Source organism: Ictidomys tridecemlineatus, chromosome 12 (assembly GCF_052094955.1).
Source record: "Ictidomys tridecemlineatus isolate mIctTri1 chromosome 12, mIctTri1.hap1, whole genome shotgun sequence".
Taxonomy (NCBI): Eukaryota; Metazoa; Chordata; class Mammalia; order Rodentia; family Sciuridae; genus Ictidomys; species Ictidomys tridecemlineatus.
In genome coordinates this window covers 38280700-38299842 of record NC_135488.1, presented here as the reverse complement: position 1 = coordinate 38299842, position 19143 = coordinate 38280700, and the positions used below count along the sequence as shown (strand labels likewise).

The 19143-nt window shown below is 40.7% G+C and overlaps 1 protein-coding gene across 1 annotated transcript; it reads left to right on the top strand.

The window, feature by feature from the left end:
- The first annotated feature begins 1433 nt into the window (after window positions 1–1433).
- Lyg2 (lysozyme g2) lies at window positions 1434–10539 on the top strand. The gene is made up of 5 exons (XM_005336389.4): window positions 1434–1476; window positions 5476–5616; window positions 6567–6763; window positions 8261–8399; window positions 9883–10539. The coding sequence occupies exons 1-5, from the start codon at window positions 1434–1436 to the stop codon at window positions 9999–10001; spliced, it is 639 nt and encodes a 212-aa protein (XP_005336446.1). The 3' UTR covers window positions 10002–10539.
- Window positions 10540–19143: the final 8604 nt, after the last annotated feature.

Below are 19143 nucleotides of genomic sequence, written 5' to 3'. Positions count from 1 at the left end.
AGAAGAATCCAGTCCAAACTACTTCCCCCTCTCTGGGAAATGGGCTTTGCCTGCATTAAGAATGCCCCTTCCATTTCCTGTTCCTGGGGCTGCCTGATGAGCTTCATCTCTTCTTTGAGGCATAAGCATGAAGAAAGATATCCTATTCTTGGATTAGGGGTACAGCTCAGTGGTAGAATGTTTGCCTAGCCTGTGTGAGGCCTGGGTTTCATCCCCAGTACTGAAAACAAAAAGAAAGATATTCTATTCTTGAAAATATTTTCATCTCTGGCCAAATCTTTTTGTCCCACTTCCTTAGAAAGTTTAGGCAACAATCACCACACTGCTATTCAGTGGTTTGGTATTGCTTGCTCTTCCAGAGCAGGTGACCTTCTCATACCTGTTGGATAGAGGTGGACCTTGGTGCCAGGACCTAAGTTCACCTATCACAATCATGTGACATGGTGGGATGATATCATGATATTGGAATGGGGAACTCAACCAACCACCAATCAAGCAATGAGAGTGGCTGGTATTTCCTGTTTATTTATCTTTTTTAGGCTAAGTATTTGCTTCTTAGTCTCAAATTTAAAAGCACAATTTATCTAGTACAATTTTAGATATCCAGAAACAATCCACCAAATAGATGCCTCCACTACAGTCTAGGGCTTCATTAGATTAATTAATTAATAGTGGTTAATAAGTACTTTGAAGTTCTTTTATTAAAGGGGGCCACCTAAACCCAAAGTACTATTATGATCAGGCTTAATTAGGCCAATGGTTTAAAGAGAGAGTCTTAAACCACATATAAAGCTTCTCTACCAACCCTTGGTACAGAGAAGGTAAGAAGAGGCAGGTGAGTCTTCATGCTGTGTTTAAAAGTTTCCTTCCCAGTGGAGCCACACTGAGGTCTGCTCAGCTGAAGCCAGAGGCACAGTGAACTACTGACTAATGGATTCTCCAATTGTTAAACCTGTGTTATAGGACAAAGAGCATTGCTCCACAAAATCTTGACCTACTTGTTGCTGCTACCAAAGACCTTCTCAAAGAGAGGGAGGTTTTCTCTTGGAGGTTGCAAACCAGGTAAAGCTGGCTTTCTCTTATCTTGTAAAACTTGCCTTTTGAATGAAATCAAGAAAAGGGACTATTTGTGAAAAATCAGCACAACAACTTTCTTTTAAGTGTGTGAGGGGTGATGTAGAAGATGTGTATAGGCTTTTATCCATATGAAACTGGATTCAAATTAACTAGGAAAGAGTATAAACCAATGAACCATCTACTGAGGCTGTCAGAATGCTATCTTGGAAATGGAAAATGGATATTGAATTAGAAATGACTCCAGGCTCTTTTTTTTTTTAAATCAGAGCAACTGCTTTTAAGACATCTTTACATTTTAAAACTAATCAGTTTCTATTTCAAATCAGAACAGGTCCTGGAGGATAAGAGTCACCACCATGCTACCCTCTGTTGTGTTTTTGGGACTTACAGTCCTCATTGGTAAGTCATGGATTGACATTTATCTTGGTTTGCATGGTGTCCATGAAAACCTCAAATATAGTCATAAACCAGAAAGAGCAATGCTTACATATAATAGTAGAGTGAGCTCACCTGGCCTCCTTGGCCATCAATCAGATGCTTGTTTCCATAATTGGGAGTGTATTTTTCTTGCCAAGCAGGTGAAGAAAGTATCAGTAGGAATTTAAAATTTAAGTATTGATCAATCTACTTACTTCCTGCCTGATGGTGCACCTACTAGGCTTGAAATCTTATTAGCTGAACAGTGCCTTTGAAGGCAAGATTATATGAAGGGAAAATTATCAATGCCAGGCAATGGAGAGAGAGAGAGAGAGAGAGAGAGAGAGAGAGAGAAAGAAAGAAAGAAAGAAATCCACCATCTGAGAGGAAATTGGGAGGAAGGACCCTTACCCAACTAGGAAGTTCAGATCTGAAAGGCAAGTTCCAGAGAGGGCATGGCAGTTGAAGCAGGCTTGGTGGTTTAATGTTAAAGGAAGAGCCTTCTGGATGGGAGTTCAGTAAAGGGCAGAGGAAGAAATGCATAAAAACTGTTAGGCATACAGTAAGCGGTCAGTGTGATCAAAACAGGGGATGTTTCTTGGGGGAAAGCTAGAAGGTAGGCTGATGAGATGGTAAGCGTCCTTGAATGAGAAAAGATCAAAACTTTAGCCTCAGAAAAATAAAGATCCATTGTAAGCAATGAACAAGTTAACTTTATTTAAAGACTAATGATTAAGAAGAAAGCATTTCTAAAATGTTTAATTATAAATTTGGAAAGGGAGGACTACCCCAACACAATAATTTCCAGTTACTGATGATCAAAAATGGGCAGCATAGTTTTATATTTTTATTCATTTCTAATTGCCAGGAGGGAGCAAAGTTAAAAAGCCAATGGATTAATTATGAACTACCATATTATCTGGATACAATGAAAAGTGATTCTAATTTTAAAAGTGCCTTTTTAAAATGTCAGCACAAATAGTATAGCATTCATGGTCATATTCCAATTCTCTTAATGCAGTGGTTCTCAAGCTTTATGCATAAAAGGTAAATGGGAATCTGGTTAAATTATAGATTCTTTGGCCTCAAACTTAAAGATTCTGGCTCGGTTAATCTGGTATAAGGAGCCCATTTTGTTATAGTGTCAGAAAGCTGACTAATACATTCCCAATATCCTCACAGTCTCATAGAAAGAACTTGTCAAACTTTTGGTTTCTTGACAATCAAAGAGCTTAAAATGCCACCTTAGTTATATTTTAATATGGCTCTCTCTTTGTTTGAATGTGATTGAGGAACTTTTTTAAAAATACTTTTTGTCAATGGATTTTATGTATTCATATGTGATGCTGAGATTCAAACCCAGTGTCTCACACATGCTAGGCAAGTGCTCTACCACTGAGCTACAACCCCAGCCTGATTAAGCATCTTTTTATGTTTAAGGACTGTTTTCAATTTTTGCCTATGAAATTTCTATATCTGCTGCTGATAATGTGATATTTAAACAGAGATCTAAAGATAGTCAGCAAATCATGTTGATACCTGGAGGAACAGCATTCTAGGCCAAAGGAAATTCCAGTGCAAGGGCTCCAGGCAGAAACCTGCCTCGTGTGTTGAAGGATAAGCACAGAGAAGAATGTGAGTGAGGAAAGGGAAGGAGAAGTTGGAAAAGGAGTAGAGGGTCAGATCAGGTGGAGCGTGGAGGACACAATGAAGACTTGGCCATTCCTCTGAGGGACAACTGAGAGATCCAATACATGTCCCCAGGATCACCTGGCGCCTGGGTGGAGAACTGTTAGCCAGAGTAGAGCAGGGAGGTAGGTCAGGATGCTGTTAGAAAAATCCTGATGGGCAATGATGCTGGTTTGGACCATGGTGGTAGCAGAGGGGGAAAGAGGATAGATGTTTTCCATCTACAGTCTTACTTCCCACTTGCACACCTAAATTTTACATATGGTCTCTGTTTTGGGAATATGTCATTCATTAGCTCAAATATGTCCCTCTGTATCTGGGGGAGCTGGTTCTGGGACTCCTACGGAGTACCAAAATCTGAGGATGCTCAAGACCCTAGTATAAAACAGTATAGTATTTGCATAGAACCTATGAACATTCTCCCTTGAACTTTAAACCATTTCTAAATGACTTATATCTAATGAAATGCAAATACCATGAAGTAGTTATATGGTATCAGGGTTTTTACATTTTTTATTTTACTTATTTATTTGTTTGGGCAGTACTTGGGATTGAACTCAAGGCCTGAGTGCTCTACCGCTGAGTTACTTTTCTAGTCCTATTTCTGTGTTATTTGGGAAATAATGACGATAAAATTTTAAATGTACAGTACAGGTGCAATTTTTTCCCACAGCTGGATGAATCCCCAGATGCAGGGCCTGGGGATGAAGCAGCAGCTGTGTCTCCAATGTGCACTGTGAGCACCAGGCACTGCACCGGAGGCCTTGGAGGGGCCAGTCTGACATCCTCTCCTCTGTGGATCACATGGAAATTCACACTTCTTAGAGAGTGTAGTGGCTTTGCTGTTCCTACCACTTTTATTATCTGGATAGACTTCCTCAGTATCCTAAGATTATTTGAGAATTTTGTCATCTAACTTTCTGGTCTATTCCCACTTCCTTGTTTGCCTGATGATGGATGGCAGTGAGCTGTACCTGTATTTTCATTTGTTTTGGTTGAGTTTTGCTTTTGCATGCTTTTAAAAAGTTCATCTTTATAGTTACTCTGTTTTCCTTATAAAATAAATATTACAACAGTTCTACTCATTATATGCTTAATTCTAAAAAAGTATACAATTTCTTTATATTGTTATGTTAATCAGAATTGTACCTGTGGTATGTGGGTCAAATCCATCTCTCTATTAAAAACACTGTTGATAATCCTAACTTGGGAGGCTGAGGCAGGAGGATTGAAAGTTCAAGGCCAGCATGGGCAATTTAGTGAGACCCTGTCTCAAAATAAAAATTAAAAAATGATTGAGGATGTAGCTCAGTGATAAAGTGCCCCTGGGTTCTATCCCCAGTACTATAAGCGAAACAACCCAACAACAACAAAAATTGTTTGTATCATTAAGTGATACAACATATATTTTTTTCCCTGAAGTGCTGGAGATAAAATCCAGGACCTCACACATGCTAGGCAAGTGCTTTACCACTGAGCTACACTCCTAGCCCCAATATGGGGTCTTATATCAAATATTTTAATGAAGTAGATTCTTATAGCAGAGAATTATAATCTTAAATTACAAAGCAACAATTTTTGGAACTATGAGAACGAACTTTTCAATATTTCAGAAAATATCTCTTTTAGTAAATAGACCTGAATGAAACCATTCATGCCATAATAACAGAGTAAAAAAAATAAGAATTAGTTTATTTGGTAAGTTACATTTTTATTTCTAATTCTTTTAAATAGATTCAGAACCTCATCTTCATACCAGTAAGACACAAAATATGTTAACTTGTTATAGTATCCTTCTTTCTTATTTTTGTAAACAAAAGAAAATTGTTCATTGAAATGTTTACATCCTCATAAATACTGTCAAAAGTGTTTAAAAATATTCCCCAAAGTTCCTGCTTGAAACTCTCATAGTTGCCTGGGGGTGTAGCTCAGTGGTAAAGAGCATGCTTAGCACATGGGAAGCTTGGATTTGATCTCCAGCACAGGAAAATAAAATTGGTGGCTATTTTAATCTGGTCAAGCTGCAATAAATATATTTGAGACCCATACAATTTAATTTTCATAATACTTTGTGTGGTGTTTTAGAACTAAAGTACTGTAGTTAAAAACAGAGTCAAAAGGTTGGAGCAGAGTGGGAAGAGGGCACTTCTGTTTTGACTGATGTGTTGAAAATGATAAACAGGACTTGAGGACTAAGTCTATGGCCTTTGGTTTAGCAGGAATTTGTGTTTTAATAGCAGCTCAAGCAACACCTTCTCACAGGTTTTTCATGCATTATCATTTTCCCCCCAGGCACTTCCAGGGGTTCCTACCCGTTCACTCATTCCATGGACAGTCACCTGCATCCTCGCCTGTACCACGGCTGCTATGGGGACATTATGACCATGGAGGCTTCCGGGGCCCCCTGTGACATAGACAATTTGATTAACTGCGGTAAGCGAATGACAAAGCAAGCATTTGGCCTTCTCCCTTTCATCATTTCCAGATTCCTTCTGGAAGTTAACTTAATTTCTAAAAGGTGTCATCGTCATTATAACAATCATATCAAAATATTTAAAGTTAAATAAGAATAGACTCCCACCCAACCTAACAAACCTTTTCTACCCCACCACCCGACCTTTTCCAATCTGTTCCAGATGTGTGTATTTCTACATGTTGAGACTACTCCTTAAATTACACATTAGTTTTTCTGGCCTCATTTTCTTGTTAGGCTTACTTCACTTAAGCACATGAAGAATAAAGGTTTTTTGGTTTTGTTTGTTTGGTTTTTTTTGGGGGGTTGCTTTTTTTAAAGGTCTTGCTGTATTGTCCAGGCTGGCCTTGAACTCCTGGGCTCAGGAGATTCTCCTGCCTGAACCTTGAAAGTAGCTGGGACTAGGGCCCATGACTGCACCCAGCTTAGAATGAGCATTTTGAAGCAAGTCTCTTGCTCTTTGTACTTCCTTCCCTTTGTAATCCTGTTTCAAATCTCCCTTGTGATGTTATCCCAGTATTAGAGGTTCAGAGATGGAAGGAACTACAAGGTGGCATGGAATCCCTCATCTTTAATTTATAGATCTCAGTGCTAAGGTCCGAAGGGAGGAGGGACTTCCCCTAGCACACACTAGGTGGTGGAATAGCTGAACAAGATTCAGTCTAGACTGGCCAACTGCTAGACCAGGCATCTTCTCAAGGCACCCACATGGCTGAAAGGAGAAAGAGAAACAGCAGAAGTGGCCCCATCAGGGGCTGTGGACATGTCAGGGTTTCTGCCGTCCGGTGTCAAAAGGACATCATAGAAATGGTTGTCCCCAGCTGTGGGCAGCACAGGGGCTGTGGCTAAATTAGTATGCATTGGGAACAGTCTGCTTCTGAAGCAAACACTTTCTTTTCTATTGGTTTAGGGATCCGTGGTTCTGAAATGTTTGCTGAGATGGACTTGAAGGCCATAAAGCCTTATCAGACGCTGATCAAGGAAGTGGGGCAGAGGTACTGCATTGACCCTGCTATCATTGCAGCCATCATCTCCCGAGAAAGCCATGGTGGCACTGTTCTTCAAAAAGGCTGGGACCACCGGGGACTTAAATTTGGCCTGATGCAGGTATTTATTTATTTATTTATTTTTATAAATTATGCAATCTGCTCATTTTTATTCAAATGAATGAATCTTAAATTTTAAGGGCTTCCTAACATTTCTTAGAATGAATGGAGAATTCTTTTTTTTTATTGGTTGTTCACAACATTACAAAGCTCTTGACATATCATATTTCATACATTAGAATCAAGTGGGTTATGAACTCCCAATTTTACCCCAAATGCAGATTGCAGAATCACGTCGGTTACACATCCACAATTTCTGATGCAGGTATTTAGCTAGAGACTTTCCACCAGCCACTTGGTCCTTCCTTGCAGAAGCTCAACCCAACTGAAATCCCTTTGCATGCTTCTGGGACCCCAGGCTCTGCAGTGTTTCTCCACAAGTGCTTCAGCATGGCTTGCTCTGACTTTCTGTAACACATCTTTGGTATTTCATCCAAGGGTTATTACCAGTTATTCAATATTTTCTTGAATAAGAAAATTAATTCAATAGTATTTTATATGTGTCATAACTACAATTCCGCAGTAAATAATATACAATCTACTTCAATAGTGAAAGGGCACTCATTATTACAGGTGTCTTCTTGGAATTCTTAAATTTTTAAATTTCATCCATGAAAATAAAAACACTATATAATTACCTGAACCAACATTTTCCTCCAGGTAAATTGGAGGAAGGGGATTCAAATTATCAGCCTATTTGAGTTTAGACTGTATTTTATTTATTTTTCCCTCATGATATTGGGGTTTGAAACCAGGATCTCATGCATGCTAGTCAAACTCTCTACAACTGAGCTATATCCTCAGTCCTTTGGCTCTTAATGAATGATTGAATTAACTACTGAATTAATTTTGCAGCCCTGGGAATTAATTTGTAGCCCCAGGGCTGCAAAATTAATTCAGTAGTTAATTAACCTCAAGGTGCTCTACCACTAAGCTACATTTCCAGTCCTTTTTATGTTTTTATTTTGAGACAGAATCTTGCTACGTTGCTTAGGACCTCACTAAGTTGCTGAGGCCTCAAACTTGCAATTCTCCTGCCTCAGCCTCCCAAGTCACTGGAATCACAGGTGTATATCATGGGCCTGGCCTTTCAGGCTCTGTTTTAAATTGTTTGTAGAAACACAGATTTCTAGACTTCCCAGTTAGAAACAAATTTTTATTTGAATTAGATGGATTTTTTTTTAACTACAAATGTCTAGACTTTGGGTGCCAATCTTTTTTGTTGTTGTTTTAACATCTTTTTGTCCCCCTTCTCCTCTCTTTGTTTATCAGAGTGCCTAGCTAACACTGTGCGTGTCTGCTTCTCCCAAATCTTTATTTTTCTGACTCTTTTCCTTATGAAAGATAGTACAGTAGAATTGACTTTGGGGGGAAAGATGTCACAGGAAAGATGTCAAGGCCAGAATCTATGAATTTTAACACACGGAAGAGAAATTAGGATCAGCAGAATATTGTATTTCCTTGACCAAATACTGATATTCTTACCTGAATTTTCTAGCTCGATAAACAAACCCACCACCCTGTTGGTTCCTGGGACAGCAAAGAGCACCTTTTGCAAGGCGCTGGTATTCTAACAGATAGAATTAAAGCCATCCAGAGAAAATTCCCTAAGTGGAGTGCTGCTCAACACCTGCAAGGTAGGCAATATTTTTTGTGCTTTGTTGAAATGAGCAGTGGATGAGACTATGAGATGCCAGATGGGCCCTGAACCTCCCTAAGAGCATTCCCACTGGGTCAGCAGCGGGCTGGGAGGAGCTGTGGAAGAAATGCAGCACATTCTCTAAACCATGAGTGGTCCACCTTCACCAATTTCCTTTATCCTTCTTCAGGATATCCAGGTTCTTACTGCATCTCTTGTTTTATATTGAGTCACTGAGTGATACCTTGAGAGTTAATGCAAAAGTTAACACAAAAGAATGCCTTTACCTTCTTTTCCTTGGCTTTCTCCCGATGCAAGAAGTTATTAATCATTTTCTAAATTGCTTGAATAAACTGACTCTGAGCATTCTGAGGCTTCAGGTACCCTGATAAATCCACCCAGTCATCTCGGGCATGGCTCAACAAAGGCCCACCTTGAGTATAGCATCTCGCAGATGGACTTCACTACTCATCTATTTCTTCTGCATTTTCTGTGACTTTGGAGATACCATAATACAGCCAGACATCTCAGCTAGAAAGACAGATTGTTTTCTTAGCTCACTGGCTTCTTCTTTCTTCGCACCTGATTCACCAATTCCTGTTTTCCTCCTGCAGATGCAGAGTTATGTGTAAATCTTCTTTCTTTCTACACTTTGTCTGAATTCAGAACAATTTTCTATTTTCTCTTTCAAGGGCATTGAAAGAAGAAATCAGGATCAGGATTTTTTTCTCTTGACACCAGAGCACAGAACAATTATGTTAAGATACATAAGTAACTGTTGAAGATAAAATTCTAGGGTAAAATAGCACATGCAAGTTCATGAACCTGTACAAGAAATGAATACAGGTAACTTTCACTCAGTGTGGCACATCGAGTGTGCTCAAAAACATGTACTGAATGACTTGGGAGGCTGAGGCAGGAGGATCACAAGTTCAAGGACAGCCTCAGCAACTTATCAAGGCCCTAAGCAACTTATTGAGGCCCTGTCTCTAAATAAAAAATATAAAGGGCTGGGGATGTGGCTCAGTGATTAAGTGCCTGTGGGTTCAATCCCCAGTACCAAAACAAACAAACAAACAAACAAACATGTGCTGAATGAATGAATGAGTAGGTGAACATATGAGTGAATTATTGAATAAATGAGAGATTGTTACAGTCTCAGACAGAAGATTTGCAGGCATCTATTTCTGCCAGCTCAGGACTACATAAAACTCAAATCTGACTCTCATAGGAAGAAAAACAACAATCAGAGAGAGAGAGAGAGAGAGAGAGAGAGAGAGAGAGAGAGAGAGAGAGATAAGATGGAATCTTCTTAGTGATTCTCAGGGTAGCATATCCTTTCAGGAAGAGAGGAAGGGAAGCAAGCATTGGGAATACAGGCTTTGGAAGATTTGCCTGGAGGGCTGGGATGTCCTGGGAATGCTTGCATCTTATTTCTATTACAGTTAATATGGAGTCTAAACCTCTCTCTTTCATTTCAGGTGGTCTCTCTGCCTTTAAGTCAGGAATCGAAACCATTGTCACCCCTGCAGACATAGACACTGACCTCGTCAATGATCTTCTTGTCCGAGCTAAATTCTATAGAAGACATGGCTTCTAGGCAAAGCCCTATAAATGAACCATGTTGCTTGGGTATCAAATGCTCCCTCTTTAAGTTTGATATGAATGTGTTGTACTTCACCCTGACACAACATGGTTGAAATTATGAAAGAAAATTTATTTCTGAATTTCTTAATGAAAGTAAGGATTAAAAGAAGAAAAATGAGAGGGTTGGAGATGTAGTTCAGTGATAGAGCCCTTGCCTAATATACACAAGGCTCTGGATTCAACCCCAGTGCCACATGCACACACACAAATAATAAGTAAAGACAAAAGAAAATTACCCAGTTCACAATATAGCTCCTATGAAATGTACATAGACATACATACAATTGCTTTACAGCCAACGTGAATATTATGGCATTGACATCTACACATTCTAACAAGACTTCATTTTAGCCCATGACTTCAATACCCACCTGTACTCCATCTACCAGAATTACTAACAGGAAGTTAAGTGAGCCTGACCTGAGCCTTTGTCTTTTTCTTGACATCTTCCCAAATTGCAAGGTCTTTGCTCATGAGAAGCTCCTAGTTCATAAGCCAGGTAACCCACATGACAATGGAGAAGCCGGGGAGAGAATTCTAGCTCCATAAGTGGTGGAGAGCTGATGGAGGTGATGCTAACCTTCAAGCGAAGTGTGTACATCCTTCAGGCCCACACCAACTCCTGTGTTTCCTTCTCTTGTTTGCTGAAGGTCCATGGACTGGCTTCTTCTATATTCAGTCATTGTCACAAACTCTTTCTAAGGGGTCTGTTGCCTACAAAAGAAGGCTGAAGATAAAAGCATTTGACACTGGCATTAATTTGGTCCCATGGATGCAAACATAAAGCAATTTTTTATTGCTTAAAAAATTCTGAAAATTTTTAAGCAATAAAAGGAAATTATAGAAGGCTATCTGATGATTCCCAGAACTAAAACAGAGAGAGGGGTGGTGGGAGGAACCAGGCAACTCTGGTCCTGGAGAGCAATTGGTTAAGCATACTTTATAGGATTCCACCAGGTGAAACCACCAGCACCCTCACTGCACAGATGTACTCCAAAGACCCCCCACCCCCCGCACCATCCTTTCAGCTCTCTGCTCTGTATTCAAGGCCCCCTGTGCATGGTGTGGGGATGGGATGTGGATTCTTTCAGTTGAGCACCTGTCCTTTGGCTGCTTTGCTCTTTGGTCTTGCCCAGACTACCTATGATGGAGAGGAGACAATTCTCTAGAAGGAAACTGAATCACCTTGGTGACGTTTACTTGTGTGTCAAGAGAGGACACCATAATATATAGGAGTGTAAAGCTCACAGAGTCCATCCAGGTGGCCCCTGCTGGACTGGTAGCTCCATCTGGAGAAGTTCAATGGATAGTACTGCTTGTCCAATCTCTTTCTGAGAAGGAGTCCTACCTGAGAGCCACACAGAGAAAGCCAACTAAACCGTTCTCTGCCCAATGACCTCTTAACCTGCAGCATAACTGTCTTTGGTTAAGGATGGTTAGTTGAAGCCCAGACTACATCAGTTGTTAAATATTTTGATTCTCATCCCTGTATATGAACAATCCACAATGTTCTTCAGAAGTCTCTTTTGCTCAATAATGATTTCTTCTGGGCTTTACCCAGAAACATTCATTTCATCTAATCCCCAGCCCCTTCAATGTCACTACTACAAGTATAAAATACATTTAGACAAGATAATTTCCAAGTGATTTGAAAAACAAGAATTAGTACACTGTCGGGTATAATGGTGTATGCCTTTAATCCCAGTGGCTCACTAGGCTGAGGCAGGACGATTGTAAGTTCAAAGCCAGCCTCAGCAACTTAGCAAGATCCTAAGCAACTTATAGAAGACCTGTCTCTAAATATAAAAAGGGCTGGGGATGTGGCTCAGTGATTAAGTGCTTCTGAGTTCAAACCCCAGTATCCACCCCCCCAAAAAAAGAAATAATATACTGACTTATACCATGAACTTATTCCCCCAGTATTCTCTTTAGGACTGAGTTGCACAGACTCCATACTGGAGATGTCTTAGGTCTTAGTTGGGTTCCCCCAGAAGCAAACTGAACAAAGTTTTCAGTGCAGTAGTTTATTTTGGAGGTGCAGGGATCACAGGTATGAAGAGGCTCAGTGATCCAGTGAAGGGAAGACCAGCAATAAAACAAGCATCATTGAGTTACCGACCACGGTGGGCTCCAGGGCCCGATCCTGCAGGAAAGCCACTATTGGGGAATAGGACAAAACACACACCTCAAAAATACTCTATCCAAGGGACAGGAGCCGGAGTATAGAGACATTGGTTTCTGAGAGTCATTTGTTGAGGGTCTACCTCGTAGGATGGAATGAGGGAGGATTCTTAGCTACTGTAATCTGCTAGGAAATTTTTCTTGTATTTCCAAGAAGAGGCTGTAGTCACAGAGAAGCAAACCAAATGAGAATTCTGAGAGGTCCAGGGGTATGAGAGGGACCTGATGGCCTCTGCTTCCCAAGGGTTAGGCACTCCCCAAGGCTAAGAAGTCTCCATTCCTCCAACATGGCTTGTTTTCATCTGTGACTTAATAGCTTGGTATAAACAATACGGAAATGATTCACAAGCTTCATTTGCCTTATAATTTCCATGCCAGTATTCCACACAGTGTATAGAATGATTAGTTAGATGGGATAGAACTGTCCTAGTCTTTACCTTATACCCATCTCTAGCACATCAGCTGATTCTCAGGAATTTGCTGAGGAAAATGTCAAAGATGTCAGACTGAAATGTGGTTTTATTAAATTGTCATTCTTGATTTTCTTTATATTTTTTGCCTTTGTCCCCTTCAGGAATAAGGGATCGTTTCATGTCTATGTCCTATGATATAAAATATTACTTCATCTAAAAATTGAAGTCATACTGAAAGATAAAGAAATGTTGTTTTATAAGTAGTTTTAGATACAAAAAATTTTTTAAAAAAATATTTCCCTATCTGGACTTACTCATGATTAACTTCTCATTCTTTCTTTCTCTTGGCCTTCCATGTCTCACATGCCTGGGACCTGTGACACCATAAGAAATATGTGCAGGCACAGTGACACATACCTGTAACCCCAGATACTCGGGAGACTGAGGCAGAAGTATTGCAAGTTTGAGGTCAGCCTAGGCAATTTAGGGAGACCCTGTCTCAAAATAAAATTTAATAAGGGCTGGGGTTGTAGCTTAGTGGTAGAGTACTTGCCTAATATGGGCCAACACACACATACACACACACAAAAAAAAAAATCCCCAGTACCACAGAAAGAGAGAGTGATGGAGAAAGAGAGGGGAAGAAAAAGAAGGAAGTTAGTTTGATATTTGGTCTCTGCTGCATTGTATGTGGGAAGCGAGGGGAAAATGTCTCAGTAATGTTCTCATTGTTGATGTCTAAGGTCCCGTGCAGTATGGATACATTCCATTTTATAACATTAGGTAGGAGAAATATCCTCTAGTCAGATACAATGTCCATCCCCATGGTACCATCAGGTAAAAGAGACACAACCATTCCACATAAAGACTGTTCAAATATACCAATTCTCCCCACACATCTTTACTTAATCCCATCACCTCCTGTGTTCCTAACTGCAGCCTCCATTACAACTCTATTGGCAGGCTTAGGTTTTACAATACTGGATGGGGAAGGGTGTGCCAGGTAAACACAGTGTCTATCCTAAAATATGCAGGTAAAACACAACTCCTCTGCCCAAAGCCTTCCATATTCCCATCAACTCTTTTGTGCTCTTTCCCGGCAGGGTTTCATGGATGGGTTTTGGTTCCACAGTGCTTGGGGCTCCCATATTAAAAGAGTCCTGGGACTTCTCCTCTGCACCCCCTGACCATTTTTCCACTTCAGCACACAAGGCTTTGGATTCCCATGAGGGGCTGGGCCTAGGGACTTTAGTCCTTTTGTCAACCTACACCTTGATTAACCTGCCTAACTACTGCCCCAGAGAGCTAGTCAGGTTTCTCACTGTCAACTTTGCCTTTTAAGGTTTCTCTAAGCTGGGGTGAGTAGAGCTGCTACAGTTTGGATCTGGAATGTTCCCCGAGGGCTCATGTGCTCAAGACTTAGTCCCTGTTTGGCAGTTTGGGGAGGTGGTGGAGCCTTTAAGAGATGGAGCCTCATAGGAAGTCTTTTGTCACTGGGGGCATGCCCAAGAGGGATATTGGGACCCAGCCTCTTCATCTTCCTCTCTGTCTGTTCTGGGTGCTATGAGGTGAGCAGCTTTGCTCCATCATTATGGGCTGCCCCTCTACAGGCCCAAAAGCAATGGGCCAACTGACCACAGAAGGAAGCCTCCAGAACTGTGAGCCAAAATAAATCTTTTATCTCTGTGTTGATTTATCTCAGGTATTTGTTACAGTAAGGGAAATCTGATGAATGAAAAGCAGACTTTGTTGAGGGATCAGCTGGTGTCCTTTAGTCTCATACAACCTTTAGTATTTCTTTATTAAAACCTTTCTTTTAACCCCATCAATGTCTGTTTTTACTTATTCCATTTTTTTCATGATCATCTAAAAATTTCCACACTGCAGATGCAAATCTGGAGATGTGCCTTTTTTATTTTCCTTTGTTTCACACCTGTCAATATTTGCTTTATCTTCCTTATTTCTTAACAATTTCCACCCTGTTAAAACCTGCTCTTTTTCTAAGCACCACATAAAAATACATAAATAAAAGCATTGTGTTCATCTAAAAAAAAAAAAAAAAAAAAACCTGCCCTTTGACTCTCCTCTCATTTTTCCCCCCATTCTCGCCTCAATTCACCTAATCTATCTGCATTATAAGACCCCCAAAGGGAAGCTGAGATAGCAAATTCAATAAAGCTTTCCAAACTGTACTTTGGGTTTGCAGCAGCAAGGCTACATGCCCATCCATGTTTCAAGGGGTAATGTCAGCCACAGAATCTTCCCTGACCTGAGTAACAGGCATATTCAGGGGATGAACATCCTGGTGATTGGAAAACCAGTTCCACATGAACAGCTCCATCCAGGGTGATCCACTTGTCATTTAGAGAAGGAGAGGGACAGTTCCCTTCTCAAGGTAAACAGACCCTACAGTGACTTTTATCTAGTCCACAAGGCTAGCTGTTCCCCCTGGAATACCTTCCCGTGTGTCTGGATCAAGCATAGCCCTTGTGATTGCTGTTATGCCAGATTCGTGGGACCCCAATAGACGTCCAACAGCCGAATCCGATGCAATCACACAAGAGTCTTTATTGCAAGCTCAAGCCTGGGCTCACAACCAATCCCGACTCATTGATCCCAGGGAGTGAATCTCGGTCCTTTGTTCAGTGAGATTTTATAGGTTTTGGAGGGATACTCTATGTGCCACAACATCACACAGCAAATCATTCCATACCGTGGGAAAAATCAAACAACAACTCTTAATATTGATTAGCACATTTAATGGCAGGAACAAGTTGGGTAGGGATGATTGGTTAGTACAATAAGGGGATTCGTTTGGACTGATTGGTTTAGGCCACGAGGGGTATATGTGCTAAACTACATGGTTTCCCAACATGTTATCAACCACTATAAACTACTTGGGGGTCATCTGGCATTCCAGATATTTTGCCTGTCTCATGCTGATTGGAGGTTGCTAGGGGGGTTGCTATGGGTCCTCACCTAGCCTAACTGAGTCAGGGACACCTGGCGCCACAGACCTCTCCTGTTATTTACAGACAAACAACTCAGCAGGGTGGGTGTGTGCTTAGGAGTGCTCTGTGGGTTTTTCCAAGGACAAGGGTCACGCCCCCTTCCTTGGACAGGCTTTGCTCTGAGGTAGAGGCTGGTTTCTCAAAAATGGAGTCACATTAGTTTCTCAATTGCTCCATGGTGAGCTATGGGTCCTGCGTCAACTGGAACATGCTATTCTACTCTGCAGCATTTGAATCAAGGATACTGCCCCTAAATCAGTCACCCTCACACTCCGCTTCAAAGAAGGCTCTCAAAAAGCTGATGGTACTGATCTACAACATGAAGCAACTCCTTCCCACTACACCCCTGGTTTCAGTAGTCGCTTGGTTTTGTCCTTTGTCCTTTAGCCACACAGATTACTGTTTCAGTAACCAGAGATCTTAGGGGTAGTTTCTGTTGTCCTCGCACACTGACTGCCCTGGGGAGATAGCTTTGGGGTCCCAGCTCAGATTCCACTGACATCTAGGTTTGGTCTAGCATCAAGGTCACCCCTGTCTTTTCATTTTAGCTGTCAGAGATAAAAATAACCAGATGACAATTTTACCTTTTTCTTATTAGTCTACATTTCCTTATGCATCTAGTGAGCCATCTCTAAATATCACTGGTACCTTTAAGAGCTGATCTTAATGTAGCTAATTCTCCACACCAAAGGTGACCAAGTGGCCACTCAGGAATCAAAGGTTCCTCATCCAAGGCCCTTTCATGTTTCCATAAGCCAGGGCTGTTCTGGTAAATCCCAATTCACCAATGCCAAATGCTCAATAGGACAAAATTCTATATTCCTACTATTCAAGAACATATCTGAAAAATGGGGCTGTTGGGGAGACTAAAGGATATAACGTACTCTCTTTCAGTTAACAATATAAATCCAGGATGAAATATGAAAAGTAGTAGCCCAAAACCTTGGAGAGGCAACAAATGCAGGTAGGCTCTGGATACATTTAAATTCTTGGAAAAAGGAAAGACATTTAGTGATTTACCCATTTTTCCAGTGCTTAATATGACGACTGATGGGTCTCAGCTCATGTCATATGGAGCCACTAAAACTCAGAAAGAAATACAAAGTCTTCCTGGCTTGAAGACTATCAGGGGGTAGATTTCAAGGAAACCATTGCAGCTAGAAAGTAATGAGAAGTCAAAGATAAGAATGAATCAGAGGGCCCCCCCATCTCCCACAAAGACTGGGTTTAACTCACTCCCAATTTTTTATCCAAGTCCTGAATCACACATGCACAGGTGGACTTCAAATGGCCCAGCTAAGAACTGGAAATTCACTTGCTGCCCATCAGAGAGAACCCAGAGTTTGAAGTTTCAGTTTAGCCAGATTAATTCGTCTGCTAAAACAAATCAATAATTTTCAGAGAAACTTAATAGAATCCAGAATCTTTACAAAGTATTTTTCACAGTGTCTAAGTTACAACCCAAAATTACTTACATATAACTTATAATAAATAAGAAGGGACTGGGTGTATAGTGTAGTGGTAGAGTGCTTGCCTAGCAAACATGAAGCCCTGAGTTAAATCCCCAGCTCTGTGAAGAAGGAGGAGGATGAGGAACAGGAGAGGAGGAAGAAAAGGAAACAGGAGGAGGAAGGAGAGCAGGAGCAGGAAAATGTAGTCTATACTCAAGAGAGAAATCAATAATGGGAAGAGGTCCCAGATGTTAGAATTGACAGACACAGATTTAAAATCAGCTATTATATATGTTCAAAAATGTAAAGGAAGGCGTGGCAAAGTGGTGCACACCTGTAATCCTGGTGACTTGGGAGGTTGAGGCAGGAGGATTGTAAGTTCAAGGCCAGCTTGGGAAATTTAGTGAGATACAGTCTCAAAAATTAAAAAAATAAAAATAAAAATGGCTAGGGATGTGACTCAGTGGTTAAGCACCCCGGGGTTCAATTCCTATTACATGCACCATACACACACACACACACACACACACACACACACACACACACACACACAGAAGAATAAAGCTGAGCTGTGGGTGTGTCTCAGTGGTAGAGCAATTGCCTAAGGTGTGTGAGGCCCTGGGCTCCATCCCCAACAGTGCAATAAAGTCAACAACAACAATTACAGTGCTATGAACCTTTTTGTTACAAGTCTTTTTTTGTACACACATTCTTTTTATTTCTCTTCAGTAAATACCCAGGAATGAATTGCTGGATCATAGAATAGATGTCTAACTTCACAAGAAACTCCTATTTTTTTTTTCCTAAGTATTCTTAACAGTTTACACTCCCATAAGTGCCGGGTTTCTGTTCTCGCGACTAAAAGGCTCAGGAGTCACTCCAGTTAAACTGGGCTAACTGGGCTGCACGAAATAACCACACAAGAGACACAAATATCTTTTTCTTTGGGGTCGCTGTGACAGCTTTTCTGACCTTAAGGGTCCACAGAAAGAGAGAGAGAGAGGGAGAGCACGAGCTGACCCCTTTTATTGAGGAGAAGCTATTCAAGTGAGGCAAGGGGTCAGGTTTCATGATGTCCACTATTAGCAGGTTGACTGACACCTGGGTAGGTCACAGGCAAGGGCACAGTAAGAGAAGGGGATACACACAAGGCACTTCCATGGAAGATTCTATCGTAAACAAGGCAAGGGGTTATATTACAAAGGAACAGGTGAGCATAGCTTCACTCATGGGCTGTAGCAAGACACACCCATGCATGAGACACTGACCCTCGCACCCAAGAAGGGTGCCACATTTTTGCACTGAGCGCCTTAGCACCCAGCTGGGGAGTGTAACTCAGTCATGTGTAAGGTTGGCTTCCCACACACAAGCAATGAGTGAAGAGTTTAATTTGCTTCATATTCCTCCTATACTCCTGTGGTTAGTCTCAATTTTACTTTTTCTAATGGGAATGCAATGATAACCCGTGATTTTTTAATTTGTACTTTCCTAGTAGTTAATAAGAATTTTGTCATATGCTTATTGGTCATTTATTGCACAAAGCAATCCTCTTTTGCTTTGTGCCTTTAAAATCTTACTAAAAATGGGTACAGTGGTGCATGTCTGTAATCCCAGCAGCTTGGGAGGCTGAGGAAGGAGGATCATGAATTCAAGGCCAACCTCAGCAATTTAGTGAGGCCTTAAGCAACTCAGTGAGACTCTGTTGTCTCTAAATAAAATACCAAATGGGCTGGGGATGTGGCTCAGTGGTTAAGCAACCCTGGGTTCAATTCCCAGTACAAAAACAAAAACAAAAACATTTTCAATTCCCAGTACAAAACAAAAACTTTTACTAATTTTTATGTTTTTTAAATTTATTTTAGAACTATATTGTGTATTCTAAATATAAACTTTCATCTGTATATATATGTATATATATATATACACACACATACATATATATATTCTGATATATATATATATATATATATATCTCACACACACACACACACACACACACACACACACATACACACACACACCATAACTATGTTTTCCCA

Coding starts and splice junctions, on each gene's coding strand:
- Lyg2 (XM_005336389.4), top strand. CDS start 1,434: ATGCTACCCTCTGTTGTGTTTTTGGGACTTACAGTCCTCATTG. Junction 1,477..5,475: donor GGGACTTACAGTCCTCATTG/GTAAGTCATGGA, acceptor TTTTCCCCCCAG/GCACTTCCAGGGGTTCCTAC. Junction 5,617..6,566: donor AGACAATTTGATTAACTGCG/GTAAGCGAATGA, acceptor CTATTGGTTTAG/GGATCCGTGGTTCTGAAATG.